Source organism: Neofelis nebulosa, chromosome 1, assembly GCF_028018385.1.
Source record: "Neofelis nebulosa isolate mNeoNeb1 chromosome 1, mNeoNeb1.pri, whole genome shotgun sequence".
NCBI classification, from domain to species: domain Eukaryota; kingdom Metazoa; phylum Chordata; class Mammalia; order Carnivora; family Felidae; genus Neofelis; species Neofelis nebulosa.
This window is the reverse complement of record NC_080782.1, coordinates 171285560-171307381: the sequence shown is the minus strand read 5'-3', so window position 1 is coordinate 171307381 and position 21822 is coordinate 171285560. Positions and strand designations below refer to the sequence as shown.

General features: G+C 36.6%; 1 protein-coding gene across 2 annotated transcripts in view; it reads left to right on the top strand.

Moving 5' to 3' along the window:
• ITGBL1 (integrin subunit beta like 1) overlaps positions 1-21822 on the top strand; it is a 207524-nt gene that overhangs the window by 104247 nt on the left and 81455 nt on the right. Inside the window, exons 7-8 of one of the 2 annotated variants that reach the window (XM_058743441.1) lie at positions 4558-4704; positions 9848-10044. In XM_058743441.1, coding sequence (XP_058599424.1) covers positions 4558-4704; positions 9848-10029 — 329 coding nt within the window. In that variant the 3' untranslated portion in view covers positions 10030-10044. Of the gene's footprint in view, positions 1-4557; positions 4705-9847; positions 10045-21822 lie in introns of those variants that run through there. The other variant, XM_058743436.1, reaches the window with a different exon arrangement.

Below are 21822 nucleotides of genomic sequence, written 5' to 3'. Positions count from 1 at the left end.
TACAAAGGAAAAAACAAGTTTCAGTGTCAACACCCTCTCCTGTAATGGCCTGAGAGCCTTTCCAGCTCCTACACGCTCAACGTGGCCATGGTGCCACGTAGTGTCTAGCCATGCTACCCACTGCCTGACCATGTGGTACAGACGGGGCTACCATCCATTTACCAATGCTAGGCACCGTGTTGTTCTTCCATTGCTGTGTGTGTGTGTGTGTGTGTGTGTGTGTGTGTGTGTGTGTTTAATGTAGGTCATAGGTCTTCTGAGAGCTATTCTTTAATGTGAATTCTTCACATGTTTTGTATCAAGGATAAACAACAACATTCTGTATTTGTTGATCTTCTGTTTACAGAGTTTCAGAGTTTAGCGGAATACTGTTTAGAAGCCATGAAATTAACTCCTGGAAGCCATATCTATCTACCTATCGATCGATCAATCAACCTATATATTTAAAAAACTAACACAGAAGTATGAAATTTCAGTTTGGTAAAATTCACTTCTAATTTTTTCATTTGAAAGATAAAAGGAGATAAGGGCCAGGAGGTGGACTAGTGACATATTTAGATTAAAAACACAGATGTAATTTTTTCTTTTATGCATCTTTCACTATTTATTTAGAAAAGATTTGTTGTAGTATATTATGGCAGTCTAAAGGATTTTCATGCTAAACAAATAATCATTTCTAAACTCTTTTTTATATATCAAAACCAAGCATTTTCATCTTTTTCATTTTATCCCTATAAAATAATTCATTCTCTCCATCTTTGGCATAAGTTTTATACTGCACTTGAGAAACTAGTAACTCCAGGAGAGAAATTACTATTTCATTTTACGATTTCCTGTCTCCTCTGAGAGGCTCAATACCAGCTTCAGAATCTGATATCAATACCATGCATTTTTAAGTGATTTCCTAATTCCACTGATGAAATATCATAAAGGATTTTATAGAAAAGGTACAATTTCATTTAAAATGAGATCCATAATATTCTGAAATATATTCGGACAGCACATGATTTGGAATTGTTGAAACATGTAGGACATAATCTTCATTACTGTGAAAGTAAAAGTTAGGTTGATGCTTTAACTTAATCGCTAATAAACATTTAGATTCACAATACTGCTGTCAATACTATTTTTCATCATATTAGACTAGAATTGTTTAAACCTTGCTTTATTACTTCCACATTTGCTTCTCTGTGATCCTCACTGGGATATTTGATTGAGGTGTTTCTACTTTCCCCAAACGATGGAACCTTTAAGAAACGGTCTATATCCCTGCTATCACCATTTAGAGCCATTGCCGTACATTTTCTGACTCTCAGTAATTTCATTCATTATGGATGGTTGAAATATGAAAAATATTTAAATATGAAATATGATTCATATTTTAATAACTCTTATTTCCTCAGCCCAAACTTGTTCAATTGATATTGACTTCAGATGGCATAGTGTAGAGAAGACTCATAAGTGGGTGATTTGGGGAGGAGCTATGGCCATCCTGAACTGGATAATATTCCCCACTGTGATACTTTCCTATTTAAAGGCAAAAGCTTTCGGTCTGCAACCAATCACAGTAGTGATACTGTCTCATTAATTCATTCCAGTGCATAAGCAACAGACTACAGCGGAGTTCCTGAGGGTCAATAACCCTCAATAATACTCGATGACTGGGTGAAGGCTGAGGCTGGGGAAGCCTCCAGAAGTTAGGTAGGGCTCATCACATAAGTGGCAAAAGTGAGAACACATTGTATGTGTTCTTCCCAGTTTTGCTTGGAGTTGGTGATGCCTGGGGGTGATGCATAACTTTATAGGACTCATTCTTGAGAATGTTCATGATGCTGCTCTAAATGCACAGGAAATAGAGATATAGGACCACATAGGCTGCTTCCCCACCCACCCCCACCCCCAGTGATTGTATTAGAGCACAGAGATAGCAAAGGGATAGAAAAATCGCATAACATTAGGGAGGAAAGTGTAGAGATTAAACACTGAGTGAGGAAAACAATAAGAGAACAAAAGTGAATTTGGAGCATAAAGGTGAAAGAGTTTCAGAGATTTCGTCTTCTAGGTCTAGAGCAGCCGCGTTGTTTTTTTTTGTTTTTTTTTTTCAAACTGTGTCACTGCATTCATAGCTCGTCCCACTTCTTTTGATCTTCATTGGACCAGATCTTAACTCTAAAAACTTCTTATTCATAACTTCTGACCGTCTTCATGAATTTTTTATTCCGCCACCAATTTTGTTTGAAATGTTGACATGTGAACAAACCTAAGATAGAAAACAGTGGCTGCTCTGAAGGCTGTATTCCAGCTACAGAACTTGAGAAGGGTCTGTCTTCGGTCACTGCTTTCCCTCCACACAGGCTCCTGCTTCGTTCCATGCCTGGGGACCAGGCCTCCCCACCAGGTGTGTGAGGGCATTCTCCTGGGTAGTTAGGGATTGCCTGGCATCCTTGCCTACTGAGTGTTTTCTTCTAACATTCCCAGCTACTTCAGACTTTTAAGAGTAAAGCTTTTTTCCCCTTTCACCATAACCCTGTTGTTCACTGTTATTGTTAAAGTGTCAGCTCGTCTCTCACAAATGGCAGCGTGTTCTGTTCTTTGTTCAATATCCTCATGACAGATCTGACTGTCCTCAAAATGAGACCTCTTGTCTCCAAGAATTTGGCCTCTATAAAAAGCAGGATTCGTTGTACTTCAAATGTTGAAATCTGTTTTAGCATTGTTATTTATCTATGTTTTTGCAATGTGGCTCTGTTTAGAAATTTGGCTTTAAATTACATGAGGGTTGAGAAGAAGGGTAAGGACTTCTAGGATAATAACAAAGAGCCACAAAGTCCAACAACCTCTGGAATATAACTGCCAATAAGTTAAACTAGTACAATAGAAACTCTGATATTTGAAGGTTTAAGTGACCCCATTGACATGTGATACATATTTATTAGCAATCTTAATTTTCTTTTCCTTTAAAATGATGATCTCAGAGGCAGAGTACTAAGGACAACAGCAATTTGTTGTTTAGAGTCTGTTACATAGTAAGTGATCAATAAATGTATGTTTAATTGGATGTAGCATTGAATGCAAAATTTGGATTCAGTGATCCCTAAGATCTCATTCCACTTTGACCTATGATTTTATGATTCGTTCCATGATGAACCAGGTTAATAGGTGGTGAAAAGCTTCCAGATATGTGGATTGTCCAATTCTTCCAACTCAAATGATAGATATCTGCCCACACACCTCACAGACTATTGAGAAAACACACTAGTCTTCACTGAAGGACAGTTTCCTTATTGTATGGTTTATATTAATATCAGATGCCAAAAACGAAAGAGCATGGAATTTCATTCATTAGTATTATCTTTGATTTACTTAAAAAAAGTACAATTCCACTTCCTTTAAAATCTTTTATGCATTTTTTGCAGCAATTATAGAAATCCACAGTGTTCTGCATCTGTAATAATGAATATCTGAATGCTGATTAGGAGTTAAGGAAAGCTCAACTCTGTTGCTTTCCTTTCTATTCCTACTTGTTTACATATGTGGACTCAAATGAATAAAAATAACAATAGCTCATTTTTATGTAGCATTTTAAGATATATTATGTACTTCCTGATAAATGTGGATAATGTATTATTACCTTTTTTAAAAATGAAGAAACTAGGGTCGCCTCGGCAGCTCCATTGGTTAAGAGTACAGTTTCGGCTCAGGTTATGATCTCACACACGGTTCATGAGTTTGAGCCTTGCAGTGCAGAGCCTGCCTAGAATTCTCTCTTTGCTTTTCCTCTGCTCACGCGCAGTCTCTCAAAATAAATAAATAAACTTCAAAAAAATATGAAGAAACTAAATCTCAGAGAAGTTGACATTTGACCAGCCCTACTCTATAGATAGCAGGACCAGGATTTAGATCCACTTATTTGATTGATAATGTAGGCCATTTTTTGTTTGTTTGTTTTTTTGCTTTACCACGCCACTGCTCATCACAATTCTTTACAGGCTCTGTGACCATGTGTAAAGAACTTTAATATCTTTCCTGACCTCTTTTGTGTATATTACATTGATCTTCAGGGAATGTGAACTCCACAGACGTTACTTGTTTTAGACTAAGCGTCTCTAGGCTAAGCATGTCGTGTGTAGAAAAATGGTAATGAGAATAAAGTGTGGGGGCCTCTACAAGATAAGACCTGTTTCAAAAGCAAATTGTTTTCAATTTCCTATGGCTCTCCTCCACATGAATTAATTACCAAATCCATCACATACTCCATTTAGGCCCCAGCAGACCAATGCAATCGCAAGCACCTGGATTTTGATGGATTCAAGTTTATAGCCCTACGAACCCATCTATCTTATAGGGAATTGTTGCTTTTCTTTACTCCTCATGATCAATCAATGTAAACCAGGTATTAAAGAACTTGAGAAAAATGTGCCTTTGCTTTAATGTTTAATATGGTGTTAACGAAGATCCTGGCTATTTGTGATATTCACTGTTGAAAAGAAAACACTCATTTCTGACTTCTGACTTCATTGTCTATTTTTTCGTATTTTTTATACTCTCATTGTGAAGGTCACGGACAGTGTAATTGTGGAAGATGTGACTGCAAAGTAGGCTGGTATGGGAAAAAGTGTGAGCACCCACGTTCCTGCCCACTGTCAGCAGAGGAGAGCATCAGAAGGTGCCAAGGAAGCTCGGATCTACCTTGCTCTGGAAGGGGTAAGTGAGGGCTCTCAGGCCTGTTACCACCTCCTATGAGTCAAATGCACTCAATTCATATATATCTTATTTAACAGATAGCTGAGATCCCTGAATATGGAAAGGTTAGTCTTTTCAGAACTAATAATACATCCAGTTTGCATGACTGAAAGTACATGGAGAAATATAATATCTCTCTTTTTCCCTCTCTATTGTATGCGTGCAGGTGCACACACATGCCCACACCTACGTGCTCTTACATGATCAGTTTAGCTTTGAGGTCTGTTCAATTTCAGTTCAGTTTAGTTCAATGCTACATTAAAAACAACAACAACAACAACAATAACAAAAAAACAGTTTTTCCCAGGAAACAAAACAAGCAAAACAGAAAAGTAACCTACTGAAAGGAAGAGGAAGAAGATATTTGCAAATGATCTATCCATGAGGGGTTAGTATCCAAAGTATATAAAGAACTTGCACTCTCAACACCAAAAAAACCCCAAACAAATAATTTGACTTGAAAATGGCCAGAGTATCTGAACAGACATTTTTCCAAAAAGACATACAGATGGCCAACAGACACATGAAAAGATGTTCAACATCCCTTGTCATCAGGGGAATACAAATCAAAACCACAATGAGATATCATCTCACACCTAGCTGAATGGCTACAATAAAAAAGACAAGAAATAACAAGTCTAGGTGAGGTTGTGGGAAAAAAAGGGAACCTTTGTGCACTGTTGATGGGAATGCAGATTGGTACAGCCACTGTGGAAAATAGAAATTTAATTAAAAATGTAAAAAATTAAAAATGAAATTATCATATGATACAGTATTTCCACTACTGTATATTTACCCAAAGGAAATGAAAACACTGATTCAAAAAGATATATGCACCACTGTGTTTATTGTGGCATTATTTACAATAGCCAAGATATGGAAGCAACCTATCAATGGATGAATGGATAAAGAAATGGTATGTATGTATGTATGTATGTATATATACATATAAAATGGAATTTTACTCAGCCATAAAAAAGAATGAGATCTTGCCATTTGCAACAACAGGGATGGACCTATAGGGTATTATACTAAATGAAATGGATAAAGAAATGGTATGTACATATGTATGTATGTATGTATGTATGTATGTATGTATATATATAATGGAATTTTACTCAGCCATAAAAAAGAATGAGATCTTGCCATTTGCAACAACAGGGATGGACCTATAGAGTATTATACTAAATGAAATAAGGCAGACAGATAAAGACAAATAGCATATGATTTCACTCATGTGGAATTTAAGAAACAAAACAAATGAGCAAATTAAAAAAGAGAGAGAAAGAAACAAAAATACCGACTCTTACAGAGAATAAACTGATGATTGCCAGAGGGGTGGGGTCAGGGATGAGCAAAATAGATAAACGAGAGTAAGAGTATACTTCCTAAAAAAAAAAGTTTGGACATTTGCTCAAAACTTTCTGAATGAGACATTTAATTGTCCACTGACATTTCTGAAACTCATTAACATTACATTGAGGAAGTTGTTGACTTTTGAGAAAGCATTGTGTAAATAGATGGCTGAATAAGCTGATGCTGTTTTAGAAGGCACGTAGCCTCAGGTGTGGTCTTGGTTCCAGATCGGTGCACACTGGAAGAGGAGAAAAGCATCTAGAGGAAAGCTGGTTCCATTATTTTCATTTATCAATATAAGAAATAACAATTTCACCTCTCACATGAACATGGCAAAGTTAATATGAAATATGCCTTTGGAGGAACTAATCATTGAGATTATTACAGATTTTGTTCATGAAAGAGGAAAATGAGAAATACTTTCTTTTACCTGAACGCTAGACCAGAAATTTCATTTTGTTTTGCAGTTTTGTTTTTGGAGAAATGAATTTTTTTTTTATTGAGATATAATTCAAATACCATAAAATCCACTCTTTTAAAGCATAAAACTTAGTGGGTTTTAGTATATTTGTTTATTTATTTTAAGTTTGTTTATTTTGAGAGAGAGAGAGAGAGAGAGAGCCAGTAACCCTGAGCAGAAACCAAGGGTTGGCCGCTTAACCAACTGAGCCCCCCAGGTACCCCTGTTTTCAGTATATTTATAAAATTACGCAATCCTCACCACTACTTCATTCCAGGGCATTTTCATCACCACTAAAAGAAATCCCGTCCTGTGCCTCCTCACCAGTCACTCCCCATTCTCCTTCCTGCTCAATCCCTAGAAACCACGGATCTACTTCCTGTCCCGAGGGATTTGCCTAATCTGGGTATTTCAAAATATGTGATCTGTTTGTCTTTGGTTTTCTTTGACTTAGCATAATGTTGTCAGGGTTTATCCATGTACGTCATTTCTTTTGCTGGCTGGATAATATTTATTTGTGTGGATTTCCACGTTTATTTATCCATCCATCTCTTAGTGGACATTTGGGTCATTTCTACGTTTTGACCATCACGAATACTGTCCTATGAACATTCACAAATAAATTTTTGTGCGGGTATGTGTTTAAATTTCTCTTGGACATACAGGTCAAAGTGGAATTGCTGAGTCATATGGTAGCTCTGTTTAACTTTTTGAGGTACAGCTAAACTGTCTTTCAAGTGGTGACACCATTTTACATTTCCACCAGCAGTGCCTGAGGGTTGCAGTTTCCTTACATCCTTCCCATTCTTTGTAATCATTTGTCTTTTTGACTACTTAGAGTTTTCTTTATGTAGAAGACAAAGTCCTTAAGATTAATTGCTCTGTAGGTATTTTCCCATACTCTGATATGTATCCCTAATGGTTATAAGTAGAAGGTTAGGGCATGGGTAGAAGGAAATTTTCATTTCAGAGGTTTTATTTCTGACTTGCCCCATTTTCACCAGTAACCCCAGAGGGGAACTACTGTTCTGTCTGCATTAATAAAATATCATCAGGGTGCCTGAGTGACTCAGTTGATTGAGCATCCAGACTCTTGATGTCAGCTTGGGTCATGATCTAACGGTTCATGGGTTCAAGCCCTACATTGGGCTCTGTGCTGACAGTGCAGAGCCTGCTTGGGATTCTCTCTCTTTCCCTCTCTCTCTGCCCTCCCCCACACTCTCTCTCTTTCTCACAAAACAGCAACAACAACAACAACAACAACAACAAAACACTTTAAAATATTGTCATTAGAAAGCTTGAGTAAGCCTGTCATGCTTTTAAAGGAACAAAGATTAAAAATTAATGTCCCTCACACTACTGTCATCCATTCATTCATTGTTAAAAGTAACAAATTATATGATAGAAAAATAAGAAAAGCATATAAAGTATCTCTCAAACACAGAACATCACTCTCTACATATTACCAGTTGTTTCTCATTTGTCTCTAAATTTTTTAATGCAGTGTTAGTGCAAGAAAAGTCCTGTGGATTTTAATTATTGTGGATGTCAGTCTTCGATAAGTCTGACAAACACGTATTTGTCTCTTACCTTCCTAGACACTCATTAATGTATCAGTTACATATTTATAGCACATATTTAAAGTTTATCTTATTAAAAAGGAGTTGAATAAATGTATGGAATTATGATACTTTTTATTTCATTTAAGCTTTTTAGAGTACTTTAGAGATCAATAATAAGCTTCCTTAGTGTCCTTGCAGGGAAAGGAAGGTATTGATGAGTGGAGTGATTTCCCAGGGAACCATCACAAAATATAGGATTCTGAGAATGAAGACCAAGGATTTAGGAGAGCCAGTCCAATGCTCAGACCAGTGATCAGAGACCCTTCTTTTCTCACAGCTGCATCTGCAAACTCATTGGCATTGGATGCTGTAAAGCAAATGGCCAATCTGAAAACTTTTAAAGGATTAGTTTTGCCATTTATGAATGACAACTGCAGCTGTGGTTACATGAGTGAAGAAAGCAATTACAGGGCCCAGCAGTTCTCAAGACGGAGAGCCTCAGCAGCTTGCTTGCTGAGGCCAAGGAAAAAAAAATTCTCCCAGCAGAATGTATTGATGCTCTTCAGTGTAGTCCACCTGAGGGGCTAGGTGAAGGCATTTGTGCACCAGAAATTAAATTAGATCACTTGCTTCTGCTAGTGACTAAGTGTGATCATTACATCTTGAAAATAGGGGAATAATTTAGATAATCTCTTAAACTCTCTTTTAATCCTGTTATTCCTTGATTGCTTTTTTTTTTTAAGTGTATTTATTTTTGAGAGAGACAGAGTGCAAGCGGGGGAGGGGCAGAGAGGGAGGGAAAGAGACAATCCCAAGCAGACTCCGCAGAGCCAGATATGAGATCATGACCTGAGCTGAAATGAAGAGTCAGACACTCAACTGACTGAGCCACCCAGGCGCCCTTATTACTCCTTGATTTCGATTCCTTATTGCCTATATATATCTTTGTTTAGAGGACTCTCATCTAGTCGATTTGAATACACAGTTACTCATCCTAATTTCTGCTCCCAGGGACTGGAGCTAGGAGATAACTTTCTCTAGTCTTATACCAGCATTCTGCTCAAAAACTTGAAATGGCTTCTGATAGGCTACACATTACTTTTAAATTCTCCTTGACCTAAGAATAAATTTTTATTTTTATTGAGGTTCTCCTTCTGAGTAGGTGTCTGGCTTTGGCCAAAACGTGTGAGCAAAATTGATGTGTGTCGCTCCAGAGCAGAAGTTTGAGAGGCAGTGAGAGATTTGCCATCCCTCCTGTCCCCGTGTGGGGACTTGCAGTGTTTGAGATGGTGGCTGATTCGGGAGGCGGGGTCTCTGAATGAGGATTGAAGAGACCTCTGCTGACCCCTGAGGAAGTGTACCACAAGTGCTGTCTTAAGCAGCTGAGATATTACGGGTTTTTTGTTACTGCAACAGAACTCCTGACTCATACTCTTGCACATCCAAAATTTAGCGAATGAAGTTAAACAAGCAAACACAAAAAATCATGCTTAAACTCCAAGAGATCAGGAGAAAAAACAGTTGAGGTTTATAACCATATGCATATCTTATCACTATCAATAAACATGTGTATATTTTACAAATGATGTATTTATGCTATTCTGTGAACAGCATTCATGTGTACTTCTTCAACAGGGAAAATGGTAAGAACATTGAATGTATTGTCATTTGTTAATATCCCCCAAACACAGTGAAGTAGGATGTATAATTATTCTTCTTTTTACAGAAAAAGAAACTGGAAATTTGAATAGTTTGCCATCTTACATAGTAAGTGCCAGAATTGCAAGTTTTTATACAAACTTTTATTACAAGCCGTCCAACTCCAGAACTGTTGTTTTAGATCGTGTATTCATTCTTTTAACATGCCAATTGGTTGAGCAATATGTAATGACTACATTTCCTTGTTGAAAACATTTTTATGCAAAATCGTTGATGTTGCTGCATTGTATTTCCTAGCATAGTTGTAGTATAGTATCTATAGCATAGTATGATAGGATAGTATATAGTGGTAATATAGTATAGCATTTATACTATAGATTTATACTATAGATTCCCTAATATAGTTTAGTGTAGTATCTGTAGTATAGTATCTACAGTATAGATACCCTAGTATAGTTGTAGTATAATATCTATAATATAGTATTGTATAGTATAATCAATTCCCTAGTATAGTTGCAGTATAGTAGCTATAGCATATTATACTATGGTATCTACAGTATAGTATAGTATCGTATGTTATCTATAGATTCCCTAGTATGGTACAAGTATAGTATCTGCAGCATAGTAAAATATAATATAGTATAGTATAGATTCCCTTGTATAGTTGTAGTATAGTATCTATAGCATAGTAAGATATAGTATAGTACAGTATAGCATAGCATAGTATAGTATAGTATACTATCTATAGTATAGATTCCCTAGTATAGTTGTAGTATAGTACCTATAGCATAGTATGGTATAGAATAGTATAGCAGTATAATATAGTATAGTGTAGTATTTATAGTATAGATTACCTAGTATAGTTCCCAAGTATAGTTGTAGTATAGTATCTATGGCATAGTAAGGTATGGTCTGGTATGGTATGGTCTGGTATGGTATGGTATGGTATAGTATCTATAGTGTAGACTGCCTAGTATAGTTGTAGCAAACAAATCTAATCATTCCTCCTCTATTAGATAATCTAAATCATCTCTTACTTTGTTCAAGTTCTAAATGCTGTAATTTACATTCTTGTAGCAGAAAATTTGCACAATTTTTTCTTAGATGTAGAATGTACATCTAAATGTATACCAATATAATAAATATTTTCAATAAAAAAATTACCCAAACAAATCATTTTCTCTAGAAAAAGTGGACTAGTATACCCTCCTACCAGGAACATAGAAAAGGTTCCCTTCACTCACCAATGGTGACAACTGCAATACTAAGTAAGCTGTTCTTGATACATTTTGCTCTTAGTTTTATGAGCTCACCATTTATCAAACTCCTTTCATTGACTTCTGTAATCATCAAACAAATGATGTATCTACAGACATTATTATTCAGAAGCTTGTGTTTGCTGTATTTGCCTTTTTGGATCATCATTTGTCCTTGTGTCTAAGTCATCTTTTTGTTTGGTCTGTTCTCACATGTTTTTACTTGTCCTCTCTGCCCTTTGGTTTTCTTTCATCAGACTTGTTCTAAGAGGTTTTGCGTATGTTTTAGTCCTTAAACACACATAAGCATTTACTCCCACAAGGGAAAGTGGGAAGTGGACGAAGAATGATAAATTAAAGCTAATTATTTAATATTGTAGCTTTTAGAAAATAGAAACGATGTCCTCATTTTTATCAATTAGTACATTTTAATTAATGAATTAAGCAAGTTGGTTCAATTCCCTTAGCTAGAAACATACTTTCAAAGAATAATAGCATGCCAAATTCCCACCATCTGGAGATTTTTCAATTTGAGAGATAATTTATCTCTTTTACTGGCAAAAGACATCTTTAAATTTTCGTTTTATTTTATCAGAGAAGTTTCCCTTTAGGCGTGTATTTTTTTAACCTATGTGATTTTTACTCTGATTTTTTGACAACTGAAACATAATTTTTCTCATTCATGTGCGCAGAGATGTTTTTTGGAACAGACAAGGAAAGTCTTCCAACGAACGTATTTTAAAGACTTTGCTTGGGAGGGTGGATCTTTGTATATTTTTACTAAATTATTTTGTAGCTTTATTGAAGTATAAACGATAAACCAAAAGATAGCACATATTTAATGTAAACAATTTATTGAGTTTGGACGTATGTATACACCCATGATGTCATCACCACAATCAAGGTCATAAATATATCTATGCCTCCAAATACAGTAAAACCTTGGTTTGTGAGCGTAATTCGTTCTGGAAACCTGCTTTTAATCCAAAACACTCATATATCAAAGTGAATTCCAAGAACTATTGGCTCAGTTGTGATCATGTGATGTTGGGCATCACATACTACTGGTATTTGCAAGTCATCGCTTGTTGGTCAAGTTAAAATTTATGAGAAATGTTTGCTCATCTTGTGGAATACTCACCGATTAAATTGCTCACAATCCAAGATTATGTCCTTGTGTCCCTTTGTATTTGTGTATTTGTATTGTGTGTACATGCGTGTGTGTATGTGTGTGTGTGCGTGCATTCGGGATACTTAACATGAGAGAGATGTCTACAATAGTCAAACTTATAGGAGCAGAAAATAGAGTGGTTGTTGCCAGAAGGGGAAATGGGGACTTGTTTAATGGGTATAAAATTACAGCAACACAAGACGAGTAAGTTCTAGAGATTTGCTGTACTGCATAGTGCCTATAGCAAACAATACAGTATTATGGACTTACAAATTTGTTAAGAGAGTAGACCTCCAAACATTTAAATTAAGCACCACACCACCTATTGTGATTTTTGATTCTGTTTTAAAAATTCTCAGTGGCGTAATTAAGTATCTTATTATAAATTAGCTGCAGTGAGAAATGCCCGGTTTTCAAGAGACAAGGGAACCCAGTGTGTTCTTCCCGCAGTATTTCAAGACAGCATGCAAGATTCAGATTTACTCTGTTCTAAGTGTTTAGATGGATTGATCACTACATCATCTGGTGCTCGAGGAATAGTCATGGTAAATTATAGCATTTCAAACATAGTTGTTAAGGACCGCAGCCAAAGGAGAAGAAGAAATAACCCTGTAACATTAACGTCTTACTCTTCCTTATCCAGAAGGAAAGGAGCTGATTTTAGAGATGTACCAAATGGGGAAAATATCAGTGAATTGGTAAATCATGCCAGAAACAAGTCTGTATTTTGTCATATTAAATGATGACAAATCAGTCTGTGGATCCTCAGGCAGTCTTCCGTGGATCTCTGAGCACATTGTGCTGTCTACTATGGCTTTTAGTTCTATTGTCATGGAATGACCCATAATAGTAGGATGGTACCTAGGAGGAGAAAAGCATGTTTATTATTTGCTTTTTTTGTACTTAGGCACACTTACTGGAATGTCTGAAATTGTATATGCATCCTATATTTCACAAAACCTCAGGAATGTAAATGTTGTTTATATGACTTTTTATAAGATAGTGCAGAGACAGAAAGTTTGGGATACAGAGAGAAGTAAATATGATGCTTCCAGCATTCTTTCTCTGTGTTCCCATGAGGTGCCGGGACTTCTGTGTGTTGGGTTATTTTCTATCCTCAAGGAGGCCAAAGACACAGGTGCCCAGAACTGGTGGCTTCCTGGAAGGCCCTGATTAAATCCAGTGTTAAATCTCTCATTTATATGAAAAAGCAGCGTTCACTAAAGGCATAATTTGCATATATTGAAGTGAATTGCTAAAAAGAATTTAAAAGAACCAAATTTCACAGAAATGACAATCTCATACAAGGTGATTGTTTAAGGACTCCTTTTTCCAGTGGGTAAATAATTATCCTTGCTCCTTATTCCCCCTTCTTTATTTTATCTTGCCTTTCTTCTTGCTATTTTTATATTCCACAGAACCTAGAGGAGAGGAAGAAATTCAGAAGTTGAAGTTAATAATTTTGAGTTTTTAAAAGATGGTAGAAGATATTTCAATGGAAAATTACATAGTATTTTTTTTAATTACCTGAGATTTTTCTAATCTGTAGTCCAGAATACTGTATCACTTCCAAGATAGAGTGAATATTTTTTGTGTGTTCCAGTCAACGATCTTGTTTAAATGTTTTATCTATGGCAACAGAGCATATTGTGTCAAAGATAGGAATTGATCCAAATAAATAGACAATTTTTATTACATTTTGCATAATTTTTATGTGATAAATTGAAAACCAGTGAAATTCTTTGGCAAAGAAAACTTCCTCATAAGGCCTGCAACAAATATTGTCAAAATCTATTTGAAATGAAAATAGAAAATTGAACATGAATTCAATCCCAATTTCTTTAAGTGAGCTTAAAATGAAATGTGTGACAACTATGACTATTTTGTTACTACAGTTATTTATTTGTTTCTATTAAAACACTAAACACATAGTGAAAGAGGTAGTGTGGTGCTCTAGCAATTATTTACTTAATTTTATTCAATATAAAAACGCAAACCAGATAGTTTTAATAAGAAACAATCTGGTCTGGCTATCAGCCATAATCTTCACGGAACCATATACTCTACAGATTTTCTTTTTAAATGTTTTTTTTAATGTTTATTTTTGAGAGAGAGAGAGAGAGAGAGAGAGAGAGAGAGAGAGAGAGAGAGAGAGCATGAGCGGGGGAGGGGCAGAGAGTGAGAGAGACACAGAATCTGAAACAGGCTCAAGGCTCTAAGCTGTCAGCACAGAGTCCGATGTGGGGCTCGAACTCACGAACTGCGATATCATGACCTGAGCCGAAGTCGGATGCTTAGCCGAGTGAGCCACCCAGGTGCCCCTAGATTTTCTTTTTAATAGAAAGCCAATGAGCCAGAATTTCATCATTTTGTCTAGGCTTTAAGATCATATAGCTGATCAGAACCCTATGATTTTCCTCTTGGACACATAAGATATTATTAAAAATTGATAGGACTGGCCCTTGTGCAATATTTGCATAATGGATGTATTCAATATATAATCATATGATAGCACATAGCTAACCCATACATCCTATTTTCATTAGTGATGTTGTTTATAAGATTTAATCAACCTGATTTTTACTGACCACCCTACATTGTATTTCTATGCTAACCCAGAGGTCAGGAAACTAGGACCAGGAGGCCTGCATTCTGTGTTTACAGATAAAGTTTTATTAGAACACAGACAAGCTCATTTGTATGCATATGGCTGCTTTCTTGTTATAATGGCAGAGTTAAATAGCTGCCACAGAGAATATATGGCACACATAGCCTAAAATGTTCACTATTTAGCCCTTTGTAGAAAAAGTTTGCTGCTCCCTACACCAAGTATTTGTGGTAAATGTGACAAAATGTGGTGGGAAAGGGGATTGAGTATCTTGAGAGTAAGAGGAGGATGATACTCTTTTCTAAATAAATTTGGGTGCAGATATGGTTCATGAAGTGAGTGAAGCTGGAATTGAGTCTGTAGGGATGAGTAGCCTTAGACAGATAATGATTTTGAAAAAAGTGTGTCCCAGGTAGAGGGAACCACATGAAGAGAAACACTGAAACACTGAGTTAACCAGAGAGTAAATTTTGCAGGGAACAAGAAGAAAATTCACTTTTGATGATAAATAAAGAAAAAGAAAATAGTGGGTGACAGCCTAGGGGCAAATGTCATCCTCCCTCCCCCACTTCTCCCCATGTTGTGATAGGTTTGAGACAGAAAAATCAACTTCTTTGCAGAGCTCTTGTTCTCATAATTTTCTTAGGAGGTTAATTGTTAGTAAGAAAGACACACATTGTAAACACAGATTGTAAATATGCTAAAATGATGTCATAGAAATGCCAGGTTAACCTTGCTTAGTGCCCACTCCACCGTGTCATTGCTGAAATGCCAAGTTTAACATAACTACAGTTACCAAGATTCGGATCTTTCCGTGAATGAGACAAATATGTTAGTGTCTCTCATGTATCTTTCTCTCTCCTTCCTGCCTCTCAAATCAGGTTTACTTATTTACTGACAGAATAGGAAAACACAAGCACAAATCAAAAGTGGATGTTTTATTAAAAGTCATTCATGATAGCAAAGTAGTAACATGACAGGATTTTAGCAACCAGATTAGTATCTTGAGGGACACATTACCTGTACTGGATATTTATACACATACCCATGTGTTTTATTTTTAAAATATTTTTTCTTGAGTTTTTATTTAAATTCCAGTTAGTTAACATACAGTGTAATATTAGTTTCAGGTGTAGAGCTTAGTGATTCCACACTTGCATGCAACACCCAGTGCTCATCACTGGGTTAAGTTCACTCCTTAATCCCCATCACATATTCCACCTATCTTCCCTTCCTCTCCCCTCTGATAACCATCAGTGTGTTCTCTACAGTTCTCTCTGAGTCTGTTGTCTCTCGGTGTCTTTGTTTTTTTCCCCCATGCTTGTTTATTTTGTTTCTTAAATTCCACGTATGAGTGAAATCATATGGTATTTGTCTTTCTCTGACTGACTTATTTTGCTTAGCATAATACCTTCTAGTTCCATCCACGTTGTTGCAAATGGTGATATATCATTTTTTTATGGCTAAGTAATATTCCATTGGAGATAGCTATATATAGGAGATGTCTATCTATCTATCTATCTATCTATCTAGATATATCACATCTTCTTTATCCATTCGTCACACCCATGTGTTTTAAATGGCAAAGGGTCATCATGTCATGAAGCAAGATAGTAGGTTATTGGTATGGAGGTAGGTGACTCTAAGTGTGGGCCCTGCCACCAGCTAGGTATCTGAACTAGCAAGTCACAGGCTAAAGTGGCAGCAAAACCCTGATGGTGACTGTGGACTTAACTTCTTTAGGCTACTTTCCCTCTCCTTTCTTTTCTGTCCACAGGAAGTGAACTTGACTGTCTTCGGACTCATTTGGATGCTTATATTTTCTGTCTGTTCTCATGGGCTCCATGCCTTTATTTTCTGAATCACCTTCACAACAAACTCTGGTTTTGCATAGCTAACTGGATAGACAGAACTGACTATTCCTCACGAGAATCAGGTGACTAGCCAAGTATTCTTCTAGGCTCTGCTTTCTGCAGAGTGACTGTTTGGGGTACGAAGTAATGTATTCTTCACTTATGGCATCCTTTCATTTGGAATATAACAGTTAAGATGGATGAGATATTGGTTCTCCATAAGTATTTTTTTCTCATGTGATGCCTTTTATTTGGATAAAGAAGGAAAGGCGGGATTCTTTGGCTTCTTATTTAAGTTTCTAAATAATTCTGGCCTCTATGCTGCTGAAAATATCCATGCCATGTGGATGCTTGTAAATAGTACCAAATGGTCTGGCATAGTACAGTTGTGAGCCATTTAAGGTTTGAATGGTCTCAAGGATGAAATAGCAAATATTTGAGGTCATATGTAAAGTGCTTTATAAGGACATTAAATTCTTTGCTAGGATGTCTTTCTCTGGATTTCTTCCTAAGGCCCTATATTGTACAATAGTTAACCGAAGGAGTTTAAAAGAAATATGAGTCATATATATACATATATATGTATATATATATTATATATATAACATATGTTATATGTTATATATATATAACATATATATGTTATATATATATATAACATATATATGTTATATATATATATATATGTTATATGTATATATAACAGACTCTTAACTTAAAAAATGCAAGCAGATATGAAGTATATGGTAACTGGAAAGTCTCTTATACTGCTTCATTTGATTAATTTGCCAGAAGTCTGGGTATGATTAATGTTACTATTCAATTATAGTCACAGTGGTGAGACAGACTTGCATAACTTTATGCTCTTGAGTGTAGTTTAATTATGAAAGAGTCAGTAGCAAAATCCAAGTGGCATAATTCATGTTTGAGTCTAGATGCACTCTTCTGGATGCTCCTACTACATAAAGAGAAAAATCCAGAGGGATCGCTGGGAAATGAGATCTTAGTTTTGCTGGGAAGCCTGAGGTCTTGTGACTACACAAGGGTGGGAAGAGGGTTGCTACAAGCTGACATTGTTCAACCCTGTTCCCAAACGTTATTAGGAACAGGCATCGGTTTCTACTTGTTTGGGTAGAGAGGCTCACACACACTGCCACCGTTGTGCTTCCTCTCTGTATCTATAGCCTTTCGCAGCCGGCCACCTTCCTTGTGAGGACATGTGCCTCTGTAGGGGCAACAATTAGGGAGATGGCCGTATGGCTCATGACACCTTCACAGTGAAGATGTGTTCGTCCCATTTGTTGTTTGTGTGCCCCTGGAACATTTTTTTTTTTTTATAGCTTTATGGACGCTCAGTTATGTTAGCTATAAAATTAGTGTTGTAACTTCTCTGTTTCCTCTAAAATGTTGTTGTGAGGAGCAATTAAGATAGTGCATATGAGATTGTTTTGTTAACTTTAATATGCCATTGTAAGGGATTACAAGGGTTTAACTAGACATAGTAGATGAACTCAAGGACACAGAATTTAATAGAGAAAACAAGATCAATATTTACTCACTCATTCATTCATTAATTCATTCACGCATTCAACATATACTTATTGGCATCCTGTTATGTGCCTAGAACCAGTCTAGGTGCTGAGGAAAGAATAATAAATAAGACAATTAATGTCAGGGCCCTCAGCATTTCCAGTGAGTTTGGCTGGAGAAGTTAAATAAGAAAACAATTTCCATTAGAGCCAGAAGAAGGAAGTCAAGATAATACATTGAGTATCTGATATAGAGTTTGGGATAAGGTGGTCAGGGATCTTCTCTGAGGGGGTCCTGTGTGGCCAGATCTGAGTATTGAAAGGGAGCCAAATGAGAACAGAGGGAAGGTGGCCGGAAAACAGGAAAACAATGGTTTATACAACATTTCAGACGCAGATGATGGTCGCCTGGAAGAGATCCAAGTCAGGTGGGCTTTGTCCTTAAAGAATCCACAGAAGAGACTGAGAGCTTGTTGAAGAAGAATTTTTAAAATGCCACTGCGAGCTCCTACCTAATTTAATTTGTTCGTGATGTACCCTGGACATCAGGGATTTTAAAAGCTCCCTGGTGATTCTACTATGCAGTCACATTAAGAATCACAGTTCTGCAGAGTGTATAATGGACAGTCCTGCAGCAAAGGATGGGCTCTTTTGCTTTTGCCCTACTTCCCACAGAGCAAACAGGGCTTCAGGGAGTGCTAGGAATTGCAGAAAAATTACTGTCATGTGGGGTCTTTTCCTGATTTTTGTTGAATAGGTGGGAAGGCAATGAGGCAGAGGTAGAGGGGTATGCTCTCGGAGAAGGGGGGGAAATACTGGAAATCACCTCAGGAGGCACAGAAAGATGAAAGAATATGGTATGTTTGTTCAAGGACTTGCTCCACCCCAGATTTTGTATATCTGCATTTTTAAATAGATCTCCAGTGTAATTTTGAAGCACTTGGGTATGAATGCTGGGTTATATCTTTTTCACAAAAATGTCCTTCCGTGGTCCTCAATTACTCAGAACCCTTAGAGCTGCTTTCAAACTTCATAGATTGTTTTCTGAGAACTAATCTGTGGTGCTTCCCTGACCTGAATAATTTGTATTGTGATGAAGGATTTTTGCAATTCTCTATCAAGGGATTCTAAAGCTGGGATTCATGCAACTCTGGAGGTTTATGGCTGAGTATCAGGGCAATACGAACCTCTTAAAATAACACAAATATGTTGTGTGTACCTTTTTATATTTTTATGAAGAGAGGGTCCACAGTTTCTTTTACCAGATTCTAGACGGACTGCCTACTGTCAGTTAAGGGTGGCAGTGATTTAGAAACCACTGCGTACAACCAAACAAACCCTTTTAGAGAGAGATCACAGATTATTGAGGAACATATTTTGAGCTGGCTGTGCCTTAGCTATACACTTATAGCTTAATAATTAAATCAGTAAATTATATTTCTAGCAATCAAATATAAAAATGCTTTGTGGTATCTAGTTGTATATGGAACTTATGATTTGGCTTATTTAAAAAAATGTGTTCATAAGATTTAAATTTGGAATAAAAAGTGGACCAAACCCAAAACCATTTTATTCTACGTCATGAGAATTTATCCACTGAAGCTTCTCATTAGGATAACTGGGAACACAGCCAGAAGTTCAAGCAGAGAAAAAAAACTTCCATTGCTGTTTTTCTCTCAGAACAGAATGTCATTGCTTCGATAATGCTTTAGATTTTAATCTCTAGCCATGAGAGATGCCCATTCTGATTAGTAAATGTTTTAAGTATTGGATGCTTATAAGAGTACAACCTGGCATTCTAGGAATAACAGGAGTATGTGAATAAGAACAGAAGGAAGTTTAATTTATATGCTAATCAGTTTCATTAGGAATTGTTTTATGGAGACCCATCTCATTATGTAAAAATAAAGTCTTTTATTAACAAATATAAAAATTTAATAAAGAAATATAATTGGTGTTTTCCTACATGACTCCAAAGGAAGACTTAATGAGTCTATAAACTTATTTCCAGTTAACATTCAGCCATATTATTATTGCTTTAACTTCGGCTAGTTAATGTGTATGAATGTCTGTGAATCTTGGGAACGTGCGGGATAGAGCTAAATTATCAGAGAAAATTCCAAGCAGTGTGACAGAGCATATAACCTGAGGAAAGAGTGGAGCAGACAGATGGATAGGTCATAAAACAGCAAGAACCATTGGTTGTTAATATTGAATGATCCAGGGCTTACTTCCTGGGCTTACAACTATTCACCTTATATCCATTCATATATTCATTTATTCATTCAATGCACTTAATTACAGTGGCAATATAAAATGACAAGGAAGGTTTCCCTAATATTTACCTTGATGACGTAATTTGGGTAGCTGTCATTTTACTTCTGATGTTGCTTTTAGCTTCTGGTTGAATCCGAAGGCTTTATTTTTATGTTATAAACTGGCTACACTAGGAAAAAGATGTTTAATGAGAATATTTGCTGTTTGTTTAATGTAAGCGATAAATGTGGAAGGTGTTCAAGAAACTGTAGCTGATACCGTAGATCAAAGATTGTCAGTAACACAAAGGTGTGTAGCATTGTTGCCTCCAGATCAAGTGCCAGTTTTAAATATCTTAAGAGTTGTTTGGGATTTGCATCCTAAAAGAAGTCTAGATTTCCTGATTATGTTTTTAATTCCTTTGTCATTAATTACAGCGCTGAACATATAACAAAATTACACAGCATCTATTTTGACTAAGAGTCTTTTGGGTACAAAGGACAGAATCTTAATTCCGTCAGAAACAAACAAATGAGTTATGTGCTCACATAACCAAGAAGGACAGGGATAAAGATGACCCTCAGGATGGATGTAAATGGGACTCAGACAACCTCACATCGGCCTCTCTTTCTCTCTCTTTCTGCCCCCTCACCCACCAGTCCACACATTTCTGCTTCTGCCAGGTGTTTGGTTTTAATCTTGCCTACTGCAGATAGATTTTCTCTGTGTAGGAGGACATGGATTTTAACCTCACCTAAGGTTATGTTTTGACTGTGGCCTGATCAAGGAAGATGAGAGGCTCTTCCCTGGAAATCCAAGGGATGGGGAAATAATCTCAGGGAAAAACTCCGATTGGCTTAGGTTGGAACCACAATCAATTGTGAACCGATACCTATGTCCAAACAGAAGGATGATGGAATATTAAACTTGGCCCTCCTTGGAGCAAATCTGAGGTGGTGATATGGAAGATTTTAAGACTTCAAAGAGCCCTTCTGAGCAGACAAAAATAATTTTTATTGGCTACAACTGCATCTGAGATTGCTATTGGCCTTGAGAATCTGTGATTACATGTAGAACCTTCTTGGTGTAGCAAGGATGATATATAGCATGTTTTCAGATTTTAAAGGACAGCACCACATTACGAGGCAATTCATTAATGGTTGTGGTACACCGAAGAAGGGTCCACAGAGACATTCATGTCCTGGTCTGTGGGACCTGTGAATATGTTATATTACACGGCTGAGGAAGAAAGCTGCATTTGGAACTAAGATTGCTAATCTGGAGATTGTAGTGGATTATCTGGGTGGGCCCAGGATAATAACAAGGGTCCATACACGTGGCAAAGCAGACAGAAAAAGACTCAGAGTCA